This window comes from Microcaecilia unicolor, chromosome 2, assembly GCF_901765095.1.
Source record: "Microcaecilia unicolor chromosome 2, aMicUni1.1, whole genome shotgun sequence".
NCBI classification, from domain to species: Eukaryota; Metazoa; Chordata; class Amphibia; order Gymnophiona; family Siphonopidae; genus Microcaecilia; species Microcaecilia unicolor.
The window spans coordinates 4794889-4822575 of NC_044032.1; the positions used below are offsets into that span (position 1 = coordinate 4794889).

Here is a 27687-nt window from a genome sequence, read left to right on the forward strand (position 1 = left end):
GATGTGTAAATATATGAATACCCTAGGATTTATAAAAGAGACTATTAATTTAGTAGTTGGAACTTTACACCAAAAGCTTTGGATTGGCACAAAAACCTCTTTCAGCAAACGGAACTGTTTGATACAAAGTGAACTGTGAAAAGTATGACGTTTGGAGAGCTGCCTGTCGCAGGGTTCCAGTATTCTGTTTTGCATAAAATACAAATCCTGGAGTGGAGAGTTTGTTTGAGCTGAGAGAGAAGTTATTTTGCTCCTAGACTGAGCCAACCCTGCGGCCTACCAGGATCAAGCCCAGCCCCAGCCTACGCCCAGCTCAGTAAAATAAAACTTTTTTTGTGTGTGTGGCCCTGGTTTGGGTATTGATCCAAAGAGCTAGCTGATGCCAGAAATTTGTGGTGAGACCAGGGTTACATTAGTAACCAGGTGAATTCGAGGTGCTAAGAGAGTAAGGTTCAAGCTATATTATACTATACAGCAGGGGCGTAGCCAGACTTCCGTGGGAGGGGGGTCCAGAGCTCGAGGGAGGGGGTACATTTTAGCCCCCCCCCCCCGCTGCCACCCCCTCTCGCCGCCATTGTCCCCCCCCCCCCCCCCCGTCTCTGCCGACCCCCCTCCTGCTGCGAACCCTCCCCCGCCACTGCCTACCTTCCGTTTTGCTGGCGGGGGACCCCACTCCCCGCCAGCCGACGTCCTCTCTGACCGTAGAACGCAGCGGCAGAGAAAAGTCTTCTTCCTTGCATGCTGGTCCTGCACGTACAGGACCAGCATGCAAGGAAGAAGACTTTTCTCTGCCGGCTGCCGCTGCGTTCTACGGTCAGAGAGGACGTCGGCTTGCGGGGAGTGGGGTCCCCCGCCAGGAAAATGGAAGGTAGGCGGCGGCGGGAGGGGGGCCCCCACTGAAATCTACGGGGGCCCAGGCCCCCTCAGGCCCCACGTAGCTATGCCACTGCTATGCAGTGCTTCTAGTCCGCAAAACACCTGATCATTTCGTTTCGGATTACATAAAGAAGACTGGATCAGACCTTCCAGGAAATTCAGTAAAAATTCAAAATGAAAACAAAATTAAAACTCCAAAACATTTCTCGGCTGGCTCATACGCAGATCACCACGAGAGAATTTTCTACGAGCACCCGCTATAAATGATGCGAGATCCAAAAGACAGGTTTTTGGAGACTTTGCCTTGCTTGGTGCAAGGATTGTGGAACCTGAAGCCTGAGGCCTTGTGTCTTAACTTGTGTCTCCAGTATATTTAAGAAAACGCTGAAAGTGTGGTCGCTTCAATCAGTCTTTTTATGAGGTTGAGTTTTATGGAGTGTGTGACCTCTGACCCCTGTTACTGGCAGCTGTACACAGTATGGCCGACTGCGTGTTTGAGAAGTATTTATTTAGATTTTGCTTCCTATCTTGCATCCAATACCTATGAAACTACATAAATGATAATAAATATATGTTTTGAAAATATAATTATAACTAAACCTGTATAATACCTTGGTACAACTTACGCTATTTGTATTTCCATAAGTTGTCTTTTTTTAGTTATTGTTATGTACTATATACATTTCACTAAAACCAATTAAAAAATAAAAAAAAAATAGATTTTGCTCACACCTTTTTCAGTAGTAGCTCAAGGTGAGTTACATTCAGGCACTCTGGATATTTCTCTGTCCCAGGAGGGCTGACAATCCGTCCCCGCCCCGTCCCCGCAGGTCCTGTCTCCGTCCCCGCCCCGTCCCGGCCCTGTCTCTGTCCCCGCCCCTGTCTGTCCCCGCCCCCGCAGGCCCTGTCTCTGTCCCCGCCCCTGTCTGTCCCCGCCCCCGCAGGCCCTGTCTCCGTCCCCGCCCCGTCCCCGCAGGCCCTGTCTCCATCCCCGCAGGCCCTGTCTCTGTCCCCGCCCTGTCCCCGTCCCCGCAGGTCCTGTCTCTGTCCCCGCCCCGTCCCTATGGGCTCTGTCCTCATCTGCAGAAGCCTCGAACAATTATGATTTTATATTTAAATCTTTTTATTAAAGTATAACAAGGAACAATATATACTGTGCAGCTATTGTGTATAAATTACAAATAGAAAACAATAATAACCCTCCCACCACCACCTTCTACCCTTCCAACCCCAACAATAGCTGATTTCTACTACCCCAAGGAATCGTAATCCACCCTGCTAAAATGTCCAGGGGTACAAAATACAACCGGGTCTGTATGCCCTAGAGGGAAGAAATATGTCATGTGAAGCACTGTTATGATTTTTTAATCTGTGGATGAATAAGAAGTCATCAGCAATCTCAGGATTCAGTGTAGCTCTGCTGTCTTCAACAGTCCCTCCTGCAATAGAAGACCCCCCCCCCCCGTCCTCTGGCGCAAGCCTTCGTTCTGTTTCTGTGATTCTGACGTCCTGCACATACAACGTGCAGGACGTCAGACTCACAGAAACAGAACGAAGCCTTGCACCGGAAAAAACGGACCTTGCTGGCTGATCTGCAAGGCTTCGTTCTTTCTGCCGACGAACCCCCCCCCCCCCCCCCCCCCCCGTCCTCTTCTTCCAGCGCAAGGCTTCATTCTGTTGTCTGACGTCTTGCACGTACAACGTGCAGGGCGTCAGACTCACAGAAACAGAACGAAGCCTTGCACCGGAAAAAACGGACCTTGCTGGCTGATCTGCAAGGCTTCGGTCTGTTTCTATGAGTCTGACGTCGTGCAGGACGTCAGACTCACAGAAACAGAACGAAGCCTTGCACCGAAAGAAGAGGACCTCGCTGGCTGATCTGCAAGGCTTCGTTCTGTTTCTGCCAACAACCCCCCCCCCCCCCCCCCCGGTCCTCCTCTTCCGGCGCAAGGCTTCGTTCTGTTTCTATGAGTCTGATGTCCTGCACGTACAGCATGCAGGACGTCAGACTAGAACGAAGCCTTGCACGGGATTGGGAAGAAGAGGACCTCGGCTGGCGGGGGTTGCGGTCCCCTGCCAGCAAAGGTAGGCAACAGCTGGTTGGCGGTGGGAGGGGGGTCGAGAGGGTCATCAGCAGGGGGGGGGGTTCAAGTTGGTGGCGGGGGGGGGGGGGAGGGGTAAAAGGTGCCCCTTCACCTCGGGCTCTGGATCCACCTCCCGCCGAAGTCTGGCTACACCCCTGGCGTGCACTAAAAACGTTAGTGCGCCTATAGTGCAGCTTAGTAAACAGGGCTGTTAATACAGTCTTTGAAAATACATTAGAATGTGCTAAAATTAGCGCATGTTAATGCTAGAGACACCAATATATTCCTATGGGTGTCTTTAGCATCAGCGTGCACCAGTGGCGTAGCCAGTATGGGGCCCCCTGGGCCCCCATAGATTTGCCCCTAGTTAGTTCATAATTTGTCTTCAAAGTGTCCACCTTCAACCTTAACACGTTTACGAAGTCATCAACGCCACTGAGCTGGGGTTTCGTTATTTAAGAGCTCAACTGTTTTGCGAGCTCGATGTGTTAGAGCTCCATCCAGTTGCAAAATAAAGTACTCGGAAACATCTGGAATTTCAGGTAGAAGTTTGTGTTGTAGTAGGACGTTTTGAGGTATTTGGGAAAAATGTTGGGGGGGGGGGAAGGTCTCTTTTTTTTCTGGACACTGTGTATATATATGATAAGTCAGTGTCTGTGTACAGTATTGCGGTATATCCTTGATAAATGTCTGTCTGATGGTGTATAATGAAGGCTTCTAATTTAAGGTTTTAACCAACAATTGCCAATAAAACACCCCCATGCACAAAATTATGTAATGGATGTTTATTGGATAAATTCCAGAAGAATATCAGTTACCCACAATTTGCAGAGATAAAAGACCAAGGCTGCGCGTCTATGAGAAAGTATTTTTATTCACTTACCAAGTATATTCATACAATTAATATTTTCTCATGAGAGGATAAATCTACTACATAAATATGCTGGCTGTATCTTTGATCTCCAACATACTGGACTAAAACAGCTATTTTTATACACTTGTGTCTAACAATGATTTACAATGCCTGACAAGCTATCTTACCCAGGATCATCCTGCCTTCTTTCAAAGTCATCTGGTTTTTCTCACCTGCTAAACCACATTCCCATGTTTGTTTAGGCTTCCTCCTTTCTCAGGCCTGTTTTGCCCGTAAGGATATCAGATCAGATCATAAGTTCCTAGGCATCACGATTTATGGCCTTTGCCCGTTTACTCTACTCCAGGGTGCAAAACTGTGTTTATTATCTGCAGTCCCTAGTACTCTGATCCTTCCCTTGACTGCCTTGGGTCCTTGTCAGGTGCATCGATGTACATATTTGTATTAACTGGCAAAAGTCCTCGACAATAGTTACCAGCCCCAGAAAAACACCGTTGAACACCGACTACTTCTGTTCCTTCAAAAATTGCACAATTAACTGGAAAAATAGCACCTAAATTTATGGTTTATAAAAGCCTAAGTATAATGTGGTGGTTATGTATAACAGTGACATGCTGTTATTTATATACGATTAGAAAAATAACCCACCAAACTGCAGTGTAAAATTAATAACAACGCAATAACTACTACTACTATTTAACATTTCTAAAGTGCTACTAGGGTTACGCAGCGCTGTACAATTCAACATAAAAGGACATATAATCGCTGACAATGCAATTGAAAAATAGACTCTAAGCTCTGAGGGAGCTGCTGCTCTTGTACTTAACCAGCACCCAACCATTTTGATATGTACCATACATTTTTCTTCCTAATCGAGGGTCCCCGACTCCTAGAGCTTACAGTTTGGAATTATTGTTTCCAGTTATGTTTTGGAAGTGATTTTGCCTAGTTTTGATACGTGGGTAACATTGCTTTGATAGGTGCATACTGGTCTATATTGTTCTGTATTATATGGTAATGGCAGCTCAGTTCCATACGGGAAGTTGTTTGCCGCTTTCCTAAGTGGACAGGTCACTGCTGTCATTCTCTAAGGTGCCCTTTTACTAAGCCGCGTAGGCGCCAAAGCGTGCCAATTCGGAACTACCGCCCGCCTACTGCGTGGCCCGGGTGGTAATTTCATTTTTTTTTTTTTTTTACACGCATCCACGCTAACTGGGCGATGATCAGCATTATACACGTGTTGACGATTACCGCACAGTTAACGCGTGAGACCTCGAATGGGTGGCGATAAGGTCTCTGAGCCAAAATGAACATGCGCCAATTTTTATTTTGCCGCACGTCCATTTTCGGCCAAAAAGAAAAGGCCTTTTTTTTTTTTAACAAGCACGCTGAAAAATGGATCTGTGCGCATCCAAAACACACGCCTACGTTAGTGCAGGCCATTTTTCAGCGCAGCTTAGTGAAAGGACACCAAAGTTATTGTGTTATATAATATAGTACTTTATATATGATAACTGCAGACTGTCATCTTCACAGTACATGAACGGTGGGAACCTGGAGCAGCTTTTGGACAGCGCCGAGCCCCTGTCATGGAATGTGCGCATTAAGCTGTCTCTGGATATTGCCAAGGGGCTGTGCTACCTGCATTCGAAAGGCGTCTTCCACCGAGATCTCACCTCCAAGGTAGGGTATTGGGGACCTGCCTTCTCACTGGGGTTCTATTAGGCATGAAGGAAACCCGCACAGAGCGGCATTTACAATCTGGGTAGACTGGGGCTTTTAAGTCTTTTATCTTTACATTTCCCCTCTTTCTGTGAGGCTGAGGGGAGATATGATAGAAGTGTATAAAATAATGAGTGGAATGGATCGGGTGGATGTGAAGCGACTGTTCACGCTATCCAAAAATACTAGGACTAGAGGGCATGAGTTGAAGCTACAGTGTGGTAAATTTAAAACGAATCGGAGAAAATTTTTCTTCACCCAACGTGTAATTAGACTCTGGAATTCGTTGCCGGAGAACGTGGTACGGGCGGTTAGCTTGACGGAGTTTAAAAAGGGGTTAGATAGATTCCTAAAGGACAAGTCCATAGACCGCTATTAAATGGACTTGGAAAAATTCCGCATTTTTAGGTATAACTTGTCTGGAATGTTTTTACGTTTGGGGAGCGTGCCAGGTGCCCTTGACCTGGATTGGCCACTGTCGGTGACAGGATGCTGGGCTAGATGGACCTTTGGTCTTTCCCAGTATGGCACTACTTATGTACTTATGTATAAAACTCCTTCAGTCACCTATGATCATGTTATGATTTTGAGGCCTCATTACTTCTTTACCCTTTGCCCTTACCCACCCCCCCCCCCAATCAAATTCAGGTTTCCTCTCTGTAAATGTCTTTTGGCTGATGAAATAGTCCTTAAATAGGGAGGAATGAAGGTATTTGGAGAGGAAAATCCATGACATGAAATGTGAACTCGCTTCCTTTTCTCTCCTACCTGACCCTGATACAACCCCAGTACAAAACAGAAGGTCCTGAAGCCACAAACTCTGGCGACCCAGTTGGTCCATGGAGTCTTTGTGGGCCATGATAACCTTTCAAAGGACCAAGAAGAAAAAGTCTGGTACATGAGCGTTAAGACGTTTGATGAAAGCACCTGGCACGCCTCGAGGTGTTTTGGGGACTGAGTGGGATCCACGTGCTCAGGGCTTCTACGGTCTGATTGTATTTAGAGGTGAGAATAGCTTCTTTTTTTTTAATAGTGCAGAATAAACACCAGGACCCTGATATTCAGCTGCTGTTATACCTGAAAGGCCCTGCTAGCTCCGACACTAAATTTCTGGATATACGGAGTCAGCAAAAATGTAGCGGTTAAGTGCGATATTCGGCACTTATACGATTGTGTTTTACGTAGTCCTATTTATGCGGTTATCACAGCAGGTTAAGGGGCCCTTTAACTAAGCTGCAGTAAAAGGGGCCTTGCGCGTTTTTACTACATCGGGTAAACAGGCTGAAAGGTTGATGCTACTCATTCTACTCGCACCTGTTGCCTTATCTTCAAGCTTCACTGCTTTTTCAGGCCCTCTATTTTATAGATTGAGGTACAGCCTCATTTTCCTCTTTCCTGCTACTTCACCTCCAGTCTGTGATACTTCTGTCGCCACCTGTTGGCTGCAATCAGCATTTCATGATGTCTGAATCTGTCTACTCAGATTCCGGGTGTTTCTGCTTCCTTTTACTGCCCCTACATCAACTTCTCTACCCCTCCTAACCAGCAAAAAAACAAATGTATCTCCCCCCCTTCCCCACCTCCCCGGGTCTCTTTTGCTCTTGTCTTTATAGCTCCTGTCTCCATCTGCAGCATCTTGGAAGTTAGAAAGTAATTCCAGAGCTGGCTGCTACGCAGTAGGAACCTGTTTTAAAACAGAACCAAGTGCGTAGGTTCCATTTTACCACGTCGGGTAAATGGATAAACACACTGGAATCACTACTACATAACGCGTTCGTGGCAGTCAAGGTATTAACATATTATGTGGTAGCGATTCCTGTGTGTCAATCCGTTAACCAAATACCTGTTGCATATATTTATACGCTGAAAATTTTCAACATTGTTTGTCCAGCACATTCATTAGAGACTCCTGAGGCAGACCTTTGGCCGAAACACAGGCCTGTGTTGAGTCAGTCGGTGAGATAAAGAATTGGACTTTACAGTGTCGTCTGTCCATTTATTGGTGCCTTTGCTGTTTGTGAGGGTCGTTTCTTCTGTTCTTTTTCTGATACTAATGTAAACTGGTATTGGTGTAAACATGTAGGCTCCCACATTTACCATCTGTAGCGCTGGTGTAAAACTAATGTTGGGTGTCTAAATGTGGCAGGGATATGCGTAATTTACACTATTCTGTGAATTACTCGTGTAATGGGGAGCCCCGCCTGCGTCTCGCCCATGCTCCTCCCCCGTGTACACCCCTAGCAAATACCCGCTATGGAAGTTACGCAGGTATTTGGCAGAATATTGACATTTCCGTGTGTGTCACTAGAACTATAAATGCAGAACTACAGACTATAAGTCAAAAATGTTTTGTTACTGGTAATACATTTTATTGAATATACAAAACTTTATTTATACTGCTGTAAACACTTGCATTTAAAATCCATTATCAAACTAAGATGAGATGAAGGAATCTAAAATTCAATCTCTTAAGACCTAAACACAGTCCATAACAGCAATGTCACAGACCACAAAAATGGTTCCCAAATCAAAGGTCAAACTGTTAGTGCCTCCAAACTCAGTGTCTTCCATTAGCTTGAAACAAACCAAAATCTTATTTGTTCAGGGATATCCAAAAGCATTTTTTTGACCATCGAGGTTGATCAGGCTGGGGTTCCTACTTTGTCCCGGGTGAACTCTGTTCCTGCTGAGGAAACCGGGTGGCAAAATATGGATCTGTATTGAGGACAGACTTTTAACCTGAGGATTTTATTGCTGATCACAAAAGATTTGGTGAAACTTTTAATCTTTGGAGTTTGAAAGAGGAGTGGGTGAGTACTCGCTCAAAATAACCCCGACAAAATGGCCCCAACAGAATAACCCCGACAAAAAATTTCCAAACAAAAAAAGCTCCTGACATAACAGCCACTGTTAAACCGGCCTGCCCTCAATATGACCCTTGACAAGTCCCCCAACAAAAAGGCCCGATCAGGCTGCCCAGAATATGGCACTGCATTTTTCCCTAATAATCTTACCTTGCCAAACAGGATAAGGTTGGTAAGACTATGAAAATGATGGCAAATATTGTTTTTTCTTTTAATTAGCATGTTGATGGAAGAATAGTTTCTTTAAATAGCAGAATAGATACGTAGTAACATAGTAGATGACGGCAGAAAAAGGCCTGCACGGTCCATCCAGTCTGCCCAACAAGATAAACTCATATGTGTATACCTTACCTTGATTTGTACCTGCCTTTTTCAGGGCACAGACCGTACAAGTCTGCCCAGCAGTATTTCCCGCCTCCCAACCACCAGTCCCGTCTCCCATCACCGGCTCTGGTACAGACCGTATAAGTCTGCCCTCCACTTTCCTCGCCTCCTAACCACCAACCTCTCTTCCCCCACCTGCTCCGCCACCCAATTTCATGAATACCAGTTTGTAGCTATAGAATTTTGTTTATTTATATATGTTTTATGCAACTAAATGCTGGTAGGAGTCTTGATCAATAAAGATTTCAGTTGTACTTTATTATATTTTTGTGATGTGTTATGTTTTTCTTAGGGGGCTGTTTTGTTAAGGGGCTATTTTGTCAAGGGTTGTTTTGTGAGAGGGGCCATTTTGTCAAGGGCTATTTTGTTACAAGGCTGTTTTGTCAGGGCTGTTTTGTCGAGGCTCTTATGACTGGGTGCCGAGTGGGTATCCTTTATGGGCTTGTTTCATATAGCCAGGGGTGGACTGACCATTCGGGCAGCCAGGCAGTGTCCGAGGGCCCAGAGGCTCTAGGAGGCCCAGAGGCTGTGCCTGAATGCCTGCCGCACACTACAGCCCTCTCCGGTCCTACCTTTAAAGGCGGCGCTGCTGGTGATCTAGTGGCCTCTGCGGGGGGTGGAACATGTTCTTTCTTGCCCATTGTGCTGCCGCTATTCCCCTTGCCTGGCATGGCCGTATTTTTAAAAAGGCGCCCGAGACTCCCTAGACCTGCGAGACTACCGCGGGAAGTCTCAGCCGCCAAATTGAAAGCACGGCTGCACAGGCAGGTGGAATAGCGGCAGCGGGCAGGAAAGGACACGCTCCCTCCCCCACAGAGAGCAGTAGATCACCAGGGCCCTTCAGGTAGGACCGGGGCAGCGGGGGCGTCAGCTGCGGCGGTAGAGGGGGGCAGCAGCGCAGTGGGGGGGGGGGGGGGGGGTGGTAGCGGCAGGGAGCCCAGACCATTCTCAGGCCGCCCCTGCATATAGCCCTGTTCACGGAGGTTTTGCTCTTGGATTTCCTTGAACAAATGATAAGATTTTGGCTTGTTTCAAGCTAATTCAAGACACTGAGTTTGGAGGCAGTAACAGTTTGAGCTTTGATTTTGGGAACATTTTTGTGGACTGTGACATCGCTGTTATGGACTGTGTTTAGGTCTTAAGACACTGATTATTCATTCTGCTATAAACACTTGCATTTAAAATCCAGAGAAACTATAAAAGTTTTGTATATATTTTATAAAATGTAGTACCAGTAAGAAAAACCTTTGAGTTACATTTCTGTGTGTATCCGAAAATTCTCGTGTGTGGTTTATAAAATTGAAGGATGGGCTATTTATATCAGAGGTGGAAAAACCTTGGGTGGGAGCCAGGGAAATGTTTTTTTTTTTCTTTGCAACTTTCTGTATTTCTCCAATTTATGTTTTGCAGCTAGTCGTGTATTTTTAGGAGTCTTTTTTCCCGTTTTTACACCTTTTTTTAGATTTTTGTGCACTCGGGGCCAGATTCTGTATAAAGTGTCTTAAATGTAGGCAGAATAATTTACATAGCGCTATTCTATAAACTGTGTCTACAGTAAGACGCGGTTTATGAATAGCGCATAAGCCGAGGGAACGTGCGCCACCGAAAACCTGGAGTAAAGGCCCGCGCCTGAATGTAAGTGCGTTCCCCCGGATTCTATAACAACGCGTGTAAATGTGACTGACACCCCCGACCGGCCTACACTCCTCTCATTGCAGCCCCCCCTTTTCAGCTACATGTGCTGGAATTTCTGCGTCTCTTTGTAGAATACGCCTAAAAAGAAGCGTGTGTAAATTCCAGTTGTCAATTAGTGATGTCAATTGAGTAGCGCTTGTAAATTGGCCATGCGCACAACTTAACGAGCTCTACTCGCCTCGCCTTATATAGAATCCGGCCCTTATTTTTTAAAATGTTTTCTTTTTCCCCCTTTTCTCCCCACTGGCCATCTTTCATGCCCATATAACCTCTTGGCCCTTTCCATCGTCCTGTCCAGCCTCATATTCTGGTTGGGGGGTGGGGGGAGGTTTTGTTGTGACAGCAGATCTGCTCAGGCTGGAAACAGAGGCTGATTTTTGGGCTCCTGGAAGACCTGGCGGTGCCTGGGATCTTTCTGCCTCTTTTGAGAGGGAAGAGGCCTGGCTGCATCGAATGTTCTTAACTTACTGATCTTCATTGTCTCGCAGAATTGCCTGGTGAAGTACGAGGAAAGAGGATACACGGCCGTGGTTGGAGATTTCGGGCTGGCGGAGAAGATCCCGGATTACAGGTGAACTGATACAATACTGGCCTTTTTCCAGATTCTCGTGCCTGAGCTGGTACAAGCTACTCATAATAGAAATCACAAGCTCTGTCAACATTATACAGTCACTCATGTGTACTGAGAACATAATAGTGGGAACGGTCTGTCGAGGCTTTTCTCATTAGCAGGAGAGGACGCAATGCCACTTCTCCCCAGTCCCCTAATGTTTCATACTAGGAGTGGAAGAGAGCTGGTTGGGGAATTGGCCTCTGATATATGGGCAGTCAGTACACCATGAAGACATTAATGTATCCGCCAGTCTCGGAAAACTGAAAAATCTGTTTGCCTTCAATGCAGAGAGATTACATGTGTGGGCAGGGAGAGAAGAGCAGAAGAATAGATGTATGTGAAAAGCTCAGAGGATTAGGAGGATTCAGTATTAATTTTTATTATTTAATGTGTTACACAATATTTTCACATATTTATATATGTTCAAGGTCTATTGCTGTATATCAATGCCCTTGCTTTGCTGTTTTTATGTATATGTTCGTATATAGATATTATTTATTATATATATGTTGGGAATCGTATACATGCTTATATATATATACAATTTTTAAATACATATGTGTTTTTTGTGATGGGATGATTGATTGATTTATTTGTATTAAGTGGTCCTTTCTATGTACACCACATATTTATTCATGTTTACATTTTACATACATGTATGTATAACATTTTGTTGTTGTTCATGGGTGTGTGAGAGACTATGGTGGTGTGTTGTTTTTATATTTTAAGTATGTTGTTTTTATATTTTGAATTTGATGTTTTGTTTGTTGTGATTTAATCTGTTTGTTTGTTGTGGCCCCTGGCGCGGCCCTTGTTGGGCGAAGCGCGGCCTGTGTCAGGCAATTTGTTTGCATGCGGTATCTTCAATAGAATCTTTCTGATGTTATATTGATCAGCAAAGTTACTTCTCCATAGACTTACCAGGAAAATGTATAGGTGAAGTCATGTGACAGGGCTAAGAGTGCTGGAGTAGTTCTTCATATGAGTTTATCTTGTTGGGCAGACTGGATGGACCGTGCAGGTCTTTTTCTGCCGTCATCTACTATGAAGTATTAAAGGAAGTCGGGTGATGGTGGGGGCTCAGAACAGGGCCAGAACATAGACTCTATATTCCTGCGACGATCCCCTGCTATCACCTCTAGGACTGGAGGGCTCAGGGGATGGCCACAGGGAATACAGAATCTGTTGCCTTGGGATGGCCAAAGGGATGTAAGAATTCTGGGGAAATCTTGAACCTATATGTTGCAAAGGACCAGCAGAAGATATTCTAATTCAGGAACTTTCGAGACTCTGGACTTCCAAAGAGGTGACCTACTTAGTTTTGATAATACATTTATTTATTTATTTATGTATTGCATTTATACCCCGCTGTTTCCCGCTCGATAGCAGGTTCAGTGCGGCTTACATTCTCCGAGGACAAGCAGGCTGCTTGTTCTCACTGATGGGTTGACGTCCTCGGCAGCCCCTTCCATCGGAAAGTTTACTAGCAAAGGCCTTTGCTAGCCCTCGCGCGCCCATGCGCACCGCGCATGCGCGGCCGTCTTCCCGCCCGAAACCGGCTCGAGCCGGCCAGTCTTCTTTCGTCCGCGCTCGGTACGGTCGTGTTACGCCGTTCGTGCCCCAGAGAGTCGACCTCGCGCGTCCTTTTCGACGTGTTTTGTCCTTGTTTTTCTTTAAAAAAAAGTTCGGGAAGCGCTCCGGAAGTGTTCCGGAAGACCCTTTCGGGTTTTCTGCCCTTCCCGTAATTTTCACAGCTTTTGCCCCGTAAGTTTTCTTTCGTTGTCGGGGTAGGCCTAGTTTGGCCTTGGTCGAGATTTTTCTCCCTTTAAATTTTGGTGCTTCAATTTTCGCCATTTCGGCCTTTGATTTCGCCGGCGTGATTTTTCCGCCCATGACATCGAAGCCTTCCAGCGGCTTCAAGAAGTGCACCCAGTGCGCCCGGGTAATCTCGCTCACTGATAGGCACTCTGCGTGTCTTCAGTGTCTAGGGGCCCAGCACCGCCCTCAGAACTGCAGTCTGTGTTCCCTGTTACAAAGGCGGACTCAGGTAGCGAGATTAGCCCAGTGGAACGTTTTGTTCTCGGGCTCTTCGTCGACATCGGCACCGGAGGCATCGAGTGCATCGACGTCGTCAGCGTCCGGACCATTTTCCTTGGCTGCCGCTCCATCGACTGCATCGAGGCATCGGACCTCTGCATCGGCGCCGAGGCATCGGGCGACTGCATCGACGTCGGTGGTACCGAGACTTCGTCTGCTGATGACGTCGGACGGAGGTGCATCGTCAGGAGTGCAGGTGAGGGCTGTCCATTCCCCTGCTGGTGGCGGTGAGCCTTCGGGTGGGTCTCCCCCTACCCTGAGGGCTCCTGCGGTACAGCCCCCCCGGGATCGACCTTCTTCGGTCTCGGCCCCGAGGAAGCGACGGATGGATTCTACGTCCTCCTCGTCGGTGCCGGGGAGCTCCGGTGACATGCTTCGGAAGAAGTCGAAGAAGCATCGACACCGGTCTCCTCCCCGTGTCGGCACCGAGAGCTCTGGGTCGCCGAGGGATTCGGCACCCAGCAGGCATCGGCACCGAGAGGACCGCTCACCCTCTGTTCAGGAGGTGTCGATGCGCTCCACTCTGGACAGCCCGGAACAGCCTCCTCGCCCGGAACAGGTTCTGACGTCGACGCCTGCATCGACCTCTCAGCCTTTTTCTGCAGCCACTCTGAACGAGAGCCTCCGGGCCGTTCTCCCAGAGATTCTGGGAGAGCTGTTGCGCCCTACCCCTCCGGTACCGGCGGTGCTTGCGCCTCCGGTACCGTCGAGCGTGGCGCCGGCTGGTCCATCGCCCAGGTTGAGGTCCCCGACGTCGGTACCGCGTGCGGTGCCGACCGCGGCCACCTCCCAGGAAGGCTCCCCGACTACGTCGGCGGAGGGAGCTTCGCCGATGCGGGCGAGGGAGTCTACCTCTCGACGCCCCCATCGTGGACGTGGCTCCACGGAGTCGAGCCGGGCGAGGTTGCAGACACAGGTCCGTGAACTTGTGTCTGACACCGAGGGCGAGGCCTCGTGGGAGGACGAAGAAGACCCCAGATATTTCTCTGACGAGGAGTCTGAGGGTCTTCCTTCTGATCCCACTTCCTCTCCTGAAAGACAGCTTTCTCCTCCTGAGAGTCTGTCTTTCGCTTCCTTTGTCCGGGAGATGTCTACGGCCATCCCCTTCCCGGTGGTTGTGGAGGACGAGCCCAGGGCTGAAATGTTTGAGCTCCTGGACTATCCTTCTCCACCTAAGGAAGCGTCCACTGTTCCCTTGCATCATGTCCTGAAAAAGACATTGCTTGCGAACTGGACCAAGCCATTAAGTAATCCCCACATTCCCAAGAAGATCGAGTCCCAGTACCGGATCCATGGGGACCCAGAGCTGATGCGCACTCAGTTGCCTCACGACTCTGGAGTTGTGGATTTGGCCCTAAAGAAGGTTAAGAGTTCTAGGGAGCATGCTTCGGCGCCCCCGGGCAAAGACCCTAGAACCTTAGACTCCTTTGGGAGGAAGGCCTACCATTCTTCTATGCTCGTGGCCAAGATCCAGTCTTACCAGCTCTACACGAGCATACACATGCGGAACAATGTGCGGCAGTTGGCGGGCTTGGTTGATGCTCTTCCCCCTGAGCAAGCCAAGCCTTTTCAGGAGGTGGTCAGGCAGCTGAAGGCGTGCAGAAAATTCCTGGCCAGAGGAGTTTATGACACTTTTGATGTTGCGTCCAGGGCCGCTGCTCAAGGTGTGGTGATGCGCAGGCTCTCATGGCTGCGTGCCGCCGACCTGGAGAATAGAATCCAGCAGCGGATTGCGGACTCGCCTTGCCGTGCGGACAACATTTTTGGGGAAAAAGTCGAGCAGGTGGTAGAGTCTCTCCACCAGCGGGACACCGCATTCGACAAGTTCTCCCGCCGGCAGCCTTCAGCATCTACCTCTACAGGTAGAAGATTTTTCGGGGGAAGGAAGACTGGTCCCTATGCTTCTGGTAAGCGTAGGTACAATCCTCCTTCCCGACAGCCTGCGGCCCAGGCTAAGCCCCAGCGCGCTCGCTCTCGTCAGCAGCGTGCGCCTCAGCAAGGCCCTGCGGCTCCCCAGCAAAAGCAAGGGGCGAGCTTTTGACTGGCTCCAGCAGAGCATAGCCGACATCCAAGTGTCAGTGCCGGGCGACCTGCCAGTCGGAGGGAGGTTGAAAGCTTTTCACCAAAGGTGGCCTCTCGTAACCTCCGATCAGTGGGTTCTGCAAATAGTCCGGCAAGGATACACCCTCAATTTGGCCTCAAAACCTCCAAATTGTCCACCGGGAGCTCAGTCTTACAGCTTCCAGCACAAGCAGGTACTTGCAGAGGAACTCTCCGCCCTTCTCAGCGCCAATGCGGTCGAGCCCGTGCCATCCGGGCAGGAAGGGCTGGGATTCTATTCCAGGTACTTCCTTGTGGAAAAGAAAACAGGGGGGATGCGTCCCATCCTAGACCTAAGGGCTCTGAACAAATATCTCGTAAAAGAAAAGTTCAGGATGCTTTCCCTGGGCACCCTCCTTCCCATGATTCAGCAAAACGATTGGCTATGCTCTCTGGACTTGAAGGATGCCTACACTCAATCCCGATACTGCCAGCTCACAGACAGTATCTGCGATTTCAGCTGGGCACACGCCACTTCCAGTACTGTGTGCTACCCTTTGGGCTCGCCTCTGCGCCCAGGGTGTTCACAAAGTGCCTAGCTGTGGTAGCAGCGGCACTTCGCAGGCTGGGGGTGCACGTGTTCCCATATCTCGACGATTGGCTGGTGAAGAACACATCCGAGGCAGGAGCCCTGCAGTCCATGCAGATGACTATTCGCCTCCTGGAGCTACTGGGGTTTGTGATAAATTATCCAAAGTCCCATCTTCTCCCAGTGCAGAAACTCGAATTCATAGGAGCTCTGCTGGATTCTCGGACGGCTCGCGCCTATCTCCCAGAGACGAGGGCCAACAACTTGTTGTCCCTCGTCTCGCGGGTGCGAGCGTCCCAGCAGATCACAGCTCGGCAGATGTTGAGATTGCTGGGCCACAGGGCCTCCACAGTTCATGTGACTCCCATGGCCCGCCTTCACATGAGATCTGCTCAATGGACCCTAGCCTCCCAGTGGTATCAGGCCGCCGGGGGTCTAGAGGACGTGATCCACCTGTCCATGAGTTTTCTCAAATCCCTATATTGGTGGACGATTTGCTCCAATTTGACTCTGGGACGTCCCTTCCAAATTCCTCAGCCACAAAAGGTGCTGACCACGGATGCGTCCCTCCTGGGATGGGGAGCTCATGTCGATGGGCTTCACACCCAAGGAAGCTGGTCCCTCCAGGAACGCGATCTGCAGATCAATCTTCTGGAGTTACGAGCGATCTGGAACGCTCTGAAGGCTTTCAGAGATCGGCTGTCCCACCAAATTATCCAAATTCAGACAGACAACCAGGTTGCCATGTACTATGTCAACAAGCAGGGGGGCACCAGATCTCGCCCCCTGTGTCAGGAAGCCGTCAGCATGTGGCTCTGGGCTCGCCGTCACGGCATGGGGCTCCAAGCCACATATCTGGCAGGCGTAAACAACAGTCTGGCCGACAGGTTGAGCAGGATTATGCAACCTCACGAGTGGTCGCTCAATTCCCGTGTGGTACGACAGATCTTCCAGGTGTGGGGCACCCCCTTGGTAGATCTCTTCGCATCTCGAGTGAACCACAAAGTCCCTCAGTTCTGTTCCAGGCTTCAGGCCCACGGCAGACTGGCATCGGATGCCTTCCTCCTGGACTGGGGGGAGGGTCTGCTGTATGCTTATCCTCCCATACCTCTGGTGGGGAAGACTTTGTTGAAACTCAAGCAAGACCGAGGCACCATGATTCTGATTGCTCCTTTTTGGCCGCGTCAGATCTGGTTCCCTCTTCTTCTGGAGTTGTCCTCCGAAGAACCGTGGAGATTGGAGTGTTTTCCGACCCTCATCACACAGGACGAAGGGGCACTTCTGCATCCCAGCCTCCAGTCGCTGGCTCTTACGGCCTGGATGTTGAGGGCGTAGACTTTGCCTCTTTGGGTCTGTCAGAGGGTGTCTCCCGCATCTTGCTTGCTTCCAGGAAAGATTCCACTAAGAGAAGTTACTTCTTCCATTGGAGGAGGTTTGCCGTCTGGTGTGACAGCAAGGCCCTAGATCCTCGCTCTTGTCCTACACAGACCCTGCTTGAATACCTTCTGCACTTGTCTGAGTCTGGTCTCAAGACCAACTCTGTAAGGGTTCACCTTAGTGCAATCAGTGCTTACCATTACCATGTGGAAGGTAAGCCGATCTCAGGACAGCCTTTAGTTGTTCGCTTCATGAGAGGTTTGCTGTTGTCAAAGCCCCCTGTCAAGCCTCCTACAGTGTCATGGGATCTCAATGTCGTTCTCACCCAGCTGATGAAACCTCCTTTTGAGCCACTGAATTCCTGCCATCTGAAGTACTTGACTTGGAAGGTCATTTTCTTGGTGGCAGTTACTTCAGCTCGTAGAGTCAGTGAGCTTCAGGCCCTGGTAGCCCAGGCCCCTTACACCAAATTTCATCACAACAGAGTAGTCCTCCGCACTCACCCTAAGTTCTTGCCAAAGGTTGTGTCGGAGTTCCATCTGAACCAGTCAATTGTCTTGCCAACATTCTTTCCCCGTCCTCATTCCTGCCCTGCTGAACGTCAGCTGCACACATTGGACTGCAAGAGAGCATTGGCCTTCTACCTGGAGCGGACACAGCCCCACAGACAGTCCGCCCAATTGTTTGTTTCTTTTGATCCCAATAGGAGGGGAGTGGCTGTAGGGAAACGCACCATATCCAATTGGCTAGCAGATTGCATTTCCTTCACTTACGCCCAGGCGGGGCTGGCTCTTGAGGGTCATGTCACGGCTCATAATGTTAGAGCCATGGCTGCGTCGGTAGCCCACTTGAAGTCAGCCTCCATTGAAGAAATTTGCAAAGCTGCGACGTGGTCATCTGTCCACACATTCACATCTCATTACTGCCTGCAGCAGGATACCCGACGCGACAGTCGGTTCGGGCAGTCAGTTCTTCAGAACCTGTTTGGGCTTTAGGATCCAACTCCACCCCCCGAGGGCCCTGTTTGTTCTGTTCCAGGCTGCACTCTCAGTTAGTTGGTAATTTTTTTAGGTCAATCTCAGTTATGTCCTCGCCGTTGCGAGGCCCAATTGACCATGGTTGTTGTTTTGAGTGAGCCTGGGGGCTAGGGATACCCCATCAGTGAGAACAAGCAGCCTGCTTGTCCTCGGAGAAAGCGAATGCTACATACCTGTAGAAGGTATTCTCCGAGGACAGCAGGCTGATTGTTCTCACAAACCCGCCCGCCTCCCCTTTGGAGTTGAGTCTTTCCTTGAAGTGTATTGTCTTGCTACATACTGGACTGGCCGGCTCGAGCCGGTTTCGGGCGGGAAGACGGCCGCGCATGCGCGGTGCGCATGGGCGCGCGAGGACTAGCAAAGGCCTTTGCTAGTAAACTTTCCGATGGAAGGGGCTGCCGAGGACGTCAACCCATCAGTGAGAACAATCAGCCTGCTGTCCTCGGAGAATACCTTCTACAGGTATGTAGCATTCGCTATGTATGGGTACAAAGTGTTATAAAGATAACATATTGTAAGGGTACAAGTATCATAGAGGTAATCCAATGTATGGGTAAAAAGTATCAAAAAGATAATACAATTGTATAGAGAAGGGCAAGATGAAGAGAGGTGGGGGGAGGGTTGAGGCATGTTTAATGTTAGGGTGTGGATTTTGATCGTGAATTAGGTTGAGTCATTTGGATAGGCTTGTTTGAAGAGGTATGTTTTCAGCAGCTTTCTGAAGCGAAGATGTTCATTAGTTGTTCGGATGAATCTTGGTATGGCGTTCCAAAGTTGGCTGCCTATAACGGAGAAGTTGGATGCATAGTAGGTTTTGTATTTGAGACCTTTGCAATTAGGGAGGTGAAGATTGAGATAAGTTCGAGATGATTTGTACCTGTTCCTGGCTGGAAGGTCGATTAGATTGGTCATGTAACTTGGAGATTCTCCGTGGAGGATCTTGTGGATCAGTGTGTGGGCTTTGAAGTTTATTCGTTCCTTGATGGGGAGCCAGTGGAGTTTTTCATGATCCTTTAAAAGATCTCGTGTCATTCAAACTAGTATAAAGCCCTTTGTCCTCATCTACCCTCCACTGCAACTCATCACCCTATCAGTCCCAGCTCCATTCATGTCTCTCCTTCTTTCCCTTGCCTCCAAGACCACTCTTCCCAGCCAGTCCCATCCATCTCCTGCGCCTTCCCTCTGCTCACCACCCCTCCCAGTCCCATCCATCTTCTGCTCCTTCCCTCTGCTCACCACCCCTCCCAGTCCCATCCATCTTCTGCTCCTTCCCTCTGCTGTGCCCCATCTCTCCCAGTCCCATCCATCTTCTGCTCCTTCCCTCTGCTCATCATCCCTCCCAGTCTCATCCATCTCCTGCTCCTTCCCTCTGCTGTGCCTCACCCCTCCATCCATCTTTTGCTCCTTCCCTCTGCTCACACGACACCATCCCTCCCAGTCCCATCCATCTTCTGCTCCTTCCCTCTGCTGTGCCCCATCTCTCCCAGTCCCATCCATCTTCTGCTCCTTCCCTCTGCTCATCATCCCTCCCAGTCTCATCCATCTCCTGCTCCTTCCCTCTGCTGTGCCTCACCCCTCCCAGTCCCATCCATCTTTTGCTCCTTCCCTCTGCTCACCACCCCTCCCAGTCTCATCCATCTCCTGCTCCTTCCCTCTGCTGTGCCTCACCCCTCCCAGTCCCATCCATCTTTTGCTCCTTCCTTCTGCTCACACGACACCATCCCTCCCAGTCCCATCCATTTTCTGCTCCTTCCCTCTGCTCACCACTCTTCCCAGCCAGTCCCATCATTCTTCTGCTCTTTCCCGGGGTGGCGGGGGGGGGGGGAATATGATAGAGAAATTTAAATACAGGAGGTAAGTCTCTCTCAGTTGAAAGGAAGCTCGAGAATTAGGGGGAATAGGATGAAGGTGAAAGGGGATAGACTCGGAAGTAACCTGAGGAAATACTTCCTCCCCGAAAGGGTGATGAATTTGCGGAATGACCTCATGGTGGAGATGAAAGCAAACTTGGATCTGTAAGGGAGAGTAGATGGCATGGATGGGCTGACCGGACAGGCCATTGAGTCTTCATCCGCCCTTATTTTTCTCTGTTTTGGGTTTTTTTTTTTTTAATTTAGTAATGTTTAAGTGGACTAATACAACTACCACTCTATTTATTTTATTTATTTATTTGTTACATTTGTATCCCACGATTTCCCACCTTTTGCAGTCTCAATGTGGCTTACATATAAGATTCCGGTCTGAACAAATACATGGTATGAATGAATACAAAGTGATATTGTGGTAGAACGAAGTCCACCTTCTGCTCAGTGTGCTGCTGCGACTAGGAAAGCGAATAGAATGTTGGGTATTATTAGGAAAGGTATGGAAAACAGGTGTGAGGATGTTATAATGCCGTTGTATCGCTCCATGGTGCGACCGCACCTTGAGTATTGTGTTCAATTCTGGTCGCCGCATCTCAAGAAAGATATAGTAGAATTGGAAAAGGTGCAGCGAAGGGCGACTAAAATTAGCGGGGATGGGACAACTTCCCTATGAAGAAAGACTAAGGAGGCTAAGGTTTTTCAGCTTGGAGAAGAGACGGCTGAGGGGAGACATGATAGAGGTATATAAAATAATGAGTGGAGTGGAACAGGTGGATGTGAAGCTTCTGTTCACGCTTTCCAAAAATACTAGGACTAGGGGCATGCGATGAAACTACAGTGTAGTAAATTTAAAACAAATCAGAGAAAATTTTTCTTCACCCAACTCTGGAATTCGTTGCCGGAGAACGTGGTGAAGGCGGTTAGCTTGGCAGAGTTTAAAAAGGGGTTAGACGGTTTCCTAAAGGACAAGTCCATAAACCGCTACTAAATGGACTTGGGAAAAATCCACAATTCCGGGAATAACATGTATAGAATGTTTGTACGTTTGGGAAGCTCACCAGGTACCCCTGGCCTGGATTGGCTGCTGTCGTGGACAGGATGCTGGGCTCGATGGACCCTTGGTCTTTTCCCAATGTGGCATTACTTATGTACTTATGTCCTCTACTTGGCTCACTTTTATTACATAGAGCAGTGATTTAACCTATTGTGATGTCATAGTGGCTCATTCCACCAATAAGAGCCAACCTCATTAGTGATGTCACAATGGCTTGATTGTATAGAATGTTTGTACGTTTGGGAAGCTTGCCAGGTGCCCTTGGCCTGGATTGGCCGCTGTCGTGGACAGGATGCTGGGCTCGATGGACCCTTGGTCTTTTCCCAGTGTGGCATTACTTATGTACTTATGTTCCATCTGAAAGATGGCATTTTAAACAAATCTATAGCACTGGTTATAAAGATCTCTGTGTGGGCAGGTCTCCCTACTCGAATAGCAGGGGGGGGGGGGGGGGGGGTGGGTGCTGCAGGGCAGGTGGGTTGACCTGTGTGTGGTGGGAATGATGCCAGTACTGGAATAGAAGGGGGTGCTACAGGGTAGGAGCGAGGTGCATTGGCTGAACTATGTGCTCTGGTGAATAACAGCAGGTGCTTTTGAGTAGGAGGGAGGTGAGTTGATAAAGCTCTGAGTGGGGGAGGGAATCAGTACTGGAATAGAAGGGGGTGCTGCAGGGTAGGAGCGAGGTGCATTGGCTGAACTATGTGCTCTGGTGAATAACAGCAGGTGCTTTCGAGTAGGAGGGAGGTGAGTTGATAAAGCTCTGAGTGGGGGAGGGGATCAGTACTGGAATAGAAGGGGGTGCTGCAGGGTAGGAGCGAGGTGCGTTGGCTGAGCTATGTGGGTGAGTCATAGGACCTGAATAGCAGGGGGGGGGGGGGGGGGGTTCTGCAGTCAAATCTGTTCTCCAAGTTTGTCATGGTTCAGATGGAGGAGGGAGGAAAATCTAATCCTTGGCTGTGAGTAGTTTAATGCTCTCAAGTGCTTTTAGAGAACAAAGAAACTGGTTTATTAGAAAGCTCTCAATTCCCTAATGATTTAGAGGAAGGAGTTGATGTTATCTGTCTGAGAAGCCAGAGGAAAGGAAAGGGAGACTGTGCTTAAAGGGATAAAAGCACAGATACGGAAATAGCAAAAGCAAACTGGGCACAGCAGAGGGAAACCTCCAGCCAGAATTACAAACCTGACTCTTCATTTATTGAAAGAGAAGCTTTTACCATGAAGATGAGAGACACCCGAGGTCCCTGGAAAGAACCGCCCGGTATTTCCACCTCGGTAAAACCAGTTTGGAAATACAGAGCGATTCCCAAAGCAAATCGCATGCAAATGAGCTGTTCGTAAAAGCAGTGAGCAGCTCGATAGGAGGGAAATCGGTCCGTCAACCGAGCATGCGCAGAACAGCCAGTCGCTTAGCGCTGCGCTTTTATATACGCATAGAAGCTGTGTGTATGAAAGCCGGTGTAGCTTTTTTTTTTCTCTCTCTCTCAAAATTGCTGTGGGGTGTGCTGCCAGGGCTGGAGCAGTGGCTGACGGGTGAACTGTCATGTTGGGGCTCCAGCATCTTCCCTGCCTCCCCGCCGTCGGGAGAGAGGGCGTGAGGAAAAAGTGGCACCCACCTCCAATCCCACACTTCACTGCTGCAGTCAGCGATCTCCCTGCGCCGGCGTGTATTGTTCCTCTCTGGATCTTCCTCCTCCTGCAGGACGTCAGACTCACAGAAACAGAAGCCTGCCCTTGCAAGCCCACCTTTTTGGTGTTGCTTTTAACTCCTAACCCTTATTCACTTGTTCATAACCCTTATTTTATCATCCCCACCTTAGTAATTACCTTATCTCTTATTTGTCCTGTTTGTCTGTCCTAATTAGATTGTAAGCGCTGTCGAGCAGGGACCGTCCTTCTTTGTTGATTTGTACAGCGCTGCGTAACCCTAGTAGCGCTCTAGAAATGTTAAGTAGTAGTAGTAGAGTCGCAGAGGACCCTAGAGCTGCTGTGGAGTACTTGCAGCAATGAAGAACTGTCAGGACCGACAGCTTCCATTAAAGGTTTCACGGTAAAGGTAGGGGCTGCTTCTGTACATTGCTTGGAAAACGGCTGTGCATCGCTTTGAATACACGTTTGAATGCTGAATAGCTTATTTAAATAGATTAGCAAAGGATTCCCGTTGTCTGCTCTCCCACACGGTAAAAAGCCTGCAGAACCCCACTGTGCATCTCCCGCTGACTAATGTGTTCGCTAAACCAGCTGAAACCGGTTTAAAAAGCCCGGCTGGCCTGGTAGGCTTTTTGCATCGGGCCAAGAGTGTTGACTGTGAAGCTTCTGTCCTCACAGAAGAACCCGAAAGCCCTGAGCAAGCATACAAACACAGAGCAGATTCTTGTCCTTGGAGCTAGTACTATCCAAAACCAGCTTAAAAGCTCTCGGAGATATTGGGTGGATGTGATCAGTCCTGACTCAACCAGCACTTGAGGGTGCAGGAAGCCTGCAGGGCCCGGCCCAAGTACAGCAACTTCTAGCACCAATGAAGCAGAGTCAGTACCAGGGGAAACCTGCAAGGTCTGGTCCGAATACCTCAACTCCTCACACCTGTGAAGCAGAAGTATGTACCTGGGGAATTTTCCGTCACTCGACGTGTAATTAAACTCTGGAATTCGTTGCCAGAGAATGTGGTAAAAGCGGTTAGTTTAGTGGGGTTTAAAAAAAGGTTTGCATGACTTCCTAAAGGAAAAGTGCATAGACCATTATTAACTTGGACTTGGGGAAAATCCACTATTTCTGGGATAAGCAATATAAAATGTTTTGTACTTTTTTGGGATCTTGCCAGGTATTTGTGACCTGGATTGGCCACTGTTAGAAACAGGACGCTGGGCTTGATGGACCTTTGGTCTGTCCCACCCAGTATGGGCAATACTTATGTAACAGTTCACATTTCTGCAAACTCAGTGGGGTGAAAAGACCTAGAGTTTGCCCCAATAATTGAAGGAAACGTCTGCGTCTACCTTTCTCTTTAATTTTTGCACCTTGAAAGAGAGCTTGCATAAATTAGGGCCCTCTCTTCATTTAAATATTTTTTCCAAGACAAAATTATTCAAATTATTTTGATTATCACTACTACTACTACTACTTACCATTTCTATAACGCTACTAGACGTACGCAGCGCTGTACACTTGAACATGAAGAGACAGTCCCTGCTCGACAGAGCTTACAATCTAATTAGGACAGACAGGACAAATAAGGAATAAGGACAAAGAGCAGCAAGATTCCGAAATCTCAAAGACTACTACTACTACTTATCATTTCTATAGCGTTACTAGACGTACGCAGCGCTGTACACTTGAACATGAAGAGACAGTCCCTGCTCGACAGAGCTTACAGTCTAATTAGGACAGACAAACAGGACAAATAAGAGATAAAAACATTAGAAGCCTAGTTTTATTGCTTTTTCCTCCAGTGACCTAACACCGCCTCGGGAAATTGATAAAACTCTGCGCATTGGTGCAGTACTGAAACGTTTTCTGCAAATAGCATTTCTGTGGGTAAAACAGTGAAATGGGTTTTTATTAATTGCCCTGCCTGGGTGCTGACCCATGTCAACAGAATGGAGTCCAGAACTGAGGTGATCAGGGGAGAAACCATCTTCCTGCAGGAAAACCCCCTGGTTTGTCTGTGCACATTAGCAGAGCCAGAAAAAGGATTGCATTTGAGGAGAATCGTCATGGCACTTTGGGCAGACAGGTGTGATGTAGTAGTAGCCGCCTGTGGGATGAACACACAAGATCCCCAATTAGAAAATGGATGGAAAAAAAAGCAAAACTGAAACGAGTGCATTCATGTTGATTTGTCGAGTGGTGCTTAGATGGTGACTCTGGCTGTGAAGAACTAAGGCCAGTGCCGGCCCGACTTCTAGGGTCCATATCCCATATATGGCACGACTGTTTAGGATGAGCTGCAGAGGGCTTTGAAGTCAACTCCAGTAACTGGACTGTGAGAACAGTGCTGTGCGGGTTTCTATGGTCTGTATCCCAAAAATGGCAAAGTAAAGACCAGGATCAAGTATTTTACACCACACTGATGGTTAGTTAAATCATGAATTGATAATGAGTTTGAACGTTGGGCAGGCTGGATGGACCATTCAGATCTTTATCTGCCGTCATCTACTAATGGTTAGTGCAGTGTCCTGAAAACCAGGAGAACTGGGTTCAACTCCCACTACAGCTCCTTGTGACTCGGGGCAAGTCACTTAAACTCCAATGCCCCAGGTACAAAATAAGTGCCTATATATAATATGTAAACTGCTTTGAAAAAGGCCGTATATCAAATCCCATCATATCCCATCCATTTCCAAGAAATTTGACCATGTCATTCAATTCCTGCAGATCCATTGATGATCTTTCTTACTCGTCCTGGTTTAAGATTCTGTTCTTTACCCATAAGGTACTCTGGTTTCCCCTCTTATCTTTCATCAGCTGTCGTTCCGTACACCTCGGCCCGTTCCTTCGCTCCTATAACGCCCGTCACCTAGTCCTTCCCTCCCCAAGATCAGCTCTTTATGAAACTACTAGATCTGCTTTTTTCTTCTTGGCTTCCCCCATCCCTTAAGGGGCCTTTTACCAAGCTGCGATTTAAAAAAAAAAAAAAAAAAAAAGAGCCCTACGGTAGAAGTGGGGGCTATTTTTTGCCACGTGCCAGGGCCCTTTTTACCACAGCAGATAAGGCCTTAAAAAAGACGTGGCCATGTGGTAAGATTAATCTTACTTCGTGGCCATGCGGGGGAGGGGAGCACTTATCTCCACCCATTGAGTTGGCGATAAGGGCTCCTGTAGTAACTGGGCAGTGTAGATTACTACCAGGTTAGCGCCGTGCTAGAAATGACAGAATAATTTTCCGTAGCTCCAGAAACGGCGTTTGCTTGAGGTGGAACTACCGCCGGTGGACACGTTGAGCTGCCAGTAGTACCGGGTTGCCGCTCGGCAACCCTTAGATTGGAACTCTCCCTCAATAGATTGAAATCACTACTCGAAAGTCATAGTAACATAGTAAATGACGGCAGAAAAAGACCTGCACGGTCCATCCAGTCTGCCCAACAAGATAAACTCATATGTGTATACCTTACCTGATTTGTACCTGTCTTTTTCAGGGCACAGACCATATAAGTCTGCCCAGCGCTATTCCCCGCCTCCCAACCACCAGTCCCGCCTCCCACCACCGGCTCTGGCACAGACCGTATAAGTCTGCCCAGCACTATCCCTGCCTCCCACCACCGGCTGGCTCTGGCACAGACCGTATAAGTCTGCCCAGCACTATCCCCACCTCCCAACCACCAACCCCTCTTCCCCCAACCGGCTCCGCCACCCAATTTCGGCTAAGCTCCTGAGTTTGTGCTACAGGACACACACACACACATACATATATATGTTTATAGTAACCTAGTAGATGACGGCAAATAAAGACCTGTATGGTCCATCCAGTCTGCCCAATAAGATAAACTCATTACATATGGTAGGTATGAAGCGATACATTATATATATACCTGATCTTGATTTGTCCTTGCCATTTTTAGGGCATAGGCTGTAGAAGTCTGCCCAGCACTGGCCTTGCTCTAAAATTTCTGAAGTTGTTGTCAAAGCCACTGAACAGCTCCATTCCAGCCCATCCAAATCTATTCAGCCTCGATTAGGGCACAGACCGTAGAAGTCTGCCCAGCACCGGCTTTCCTGCCTAATCTCCTCTAAGCTGCTTTGGATCTGATCCTTCTAAACAGCATTCCTTTGTGTTTAATTCTGTTACCGTTTTCATCTCTACCACTTCCCGCAGGAGGGCATTCCAGGTATCTACCACCCTCTCAGTGAAAAAATACTTCCTGACATTATTCCTGAGTTGCCTGCCCCCCCCTCCCCCCCCCTTTTCAAGTTCATGCCCTCTGGCTCTACCACCTTCCCATCTCTGGAAAAGGTTTGTTTGCAGATTAATACTTTTTCAAATATTTTATTTGAACGTCTGTATTGTATCTCCCCTGTTTCTCATTTCCTTCAGGGTATACATGTTTGGGTCAGTAAGTCTCTCCTCGTTCGTCTTGCTAAATAAACCCCCATACCATTTTTATCGCTTTTCCTCTGAACTGCTTTGTGTTTTTACATCCTTAGCGAGATTAAGTCCTCCAAAACTGAACACAGTACTGAATTTATACCCCACATTTCCCTGGGAAATTATAGACCGGTGAGTCTGACGTCGGTGCCGGGCAAGATGGTGGAGGCTATTATTAAGAATAAAATTGCAGAGCATATACAAAAACATGGACTGATGAGACAAAGTCAGCACGGATTTAGTGAAGGGAAGTCTTGCCTCACCAATCTAATGCATTTTTTTGAGGGGGTAAGCAAACATGTGGACAATGGGGAGCCGGTTGATATTGTATATCTGGATTTTCAGAAGGCGTTTGACAAAGTGCCGCACGAAAGACTCCTGAAGAAATTGCAGAGTCATGGAATCGGAGGTAGGGTATTATTATGGATTAAGAACTG

At 48.2% G+C, this 27687-nt stretch overlaps 1 protein-coding gene across 1 annotated transcript in view; it reads left to right on the forward strand.

The window, feature by feature from the left end:
- Positions 1 to 27687, forward strand: part of TESK1 (testis associated actin remodelling kinase 1) — a 219818-nt gene that overhangs the window by 146412 nt on the left and 45719 nt on the right. The window contains exons 4-5 of the mRNA XM_030192744.1: positions 5371 to 5517; positions 10988 to 11070. Of these exons, the coding sequence (XP_030048604.1) occupies positions 5371 to 5517; positions 10988 to 11070 (230 nt within the window). The remainder of the gene's footprint in view (positions 1 to 5370; positions 5518 to 10987; positions 11071 to 27687) is intronic.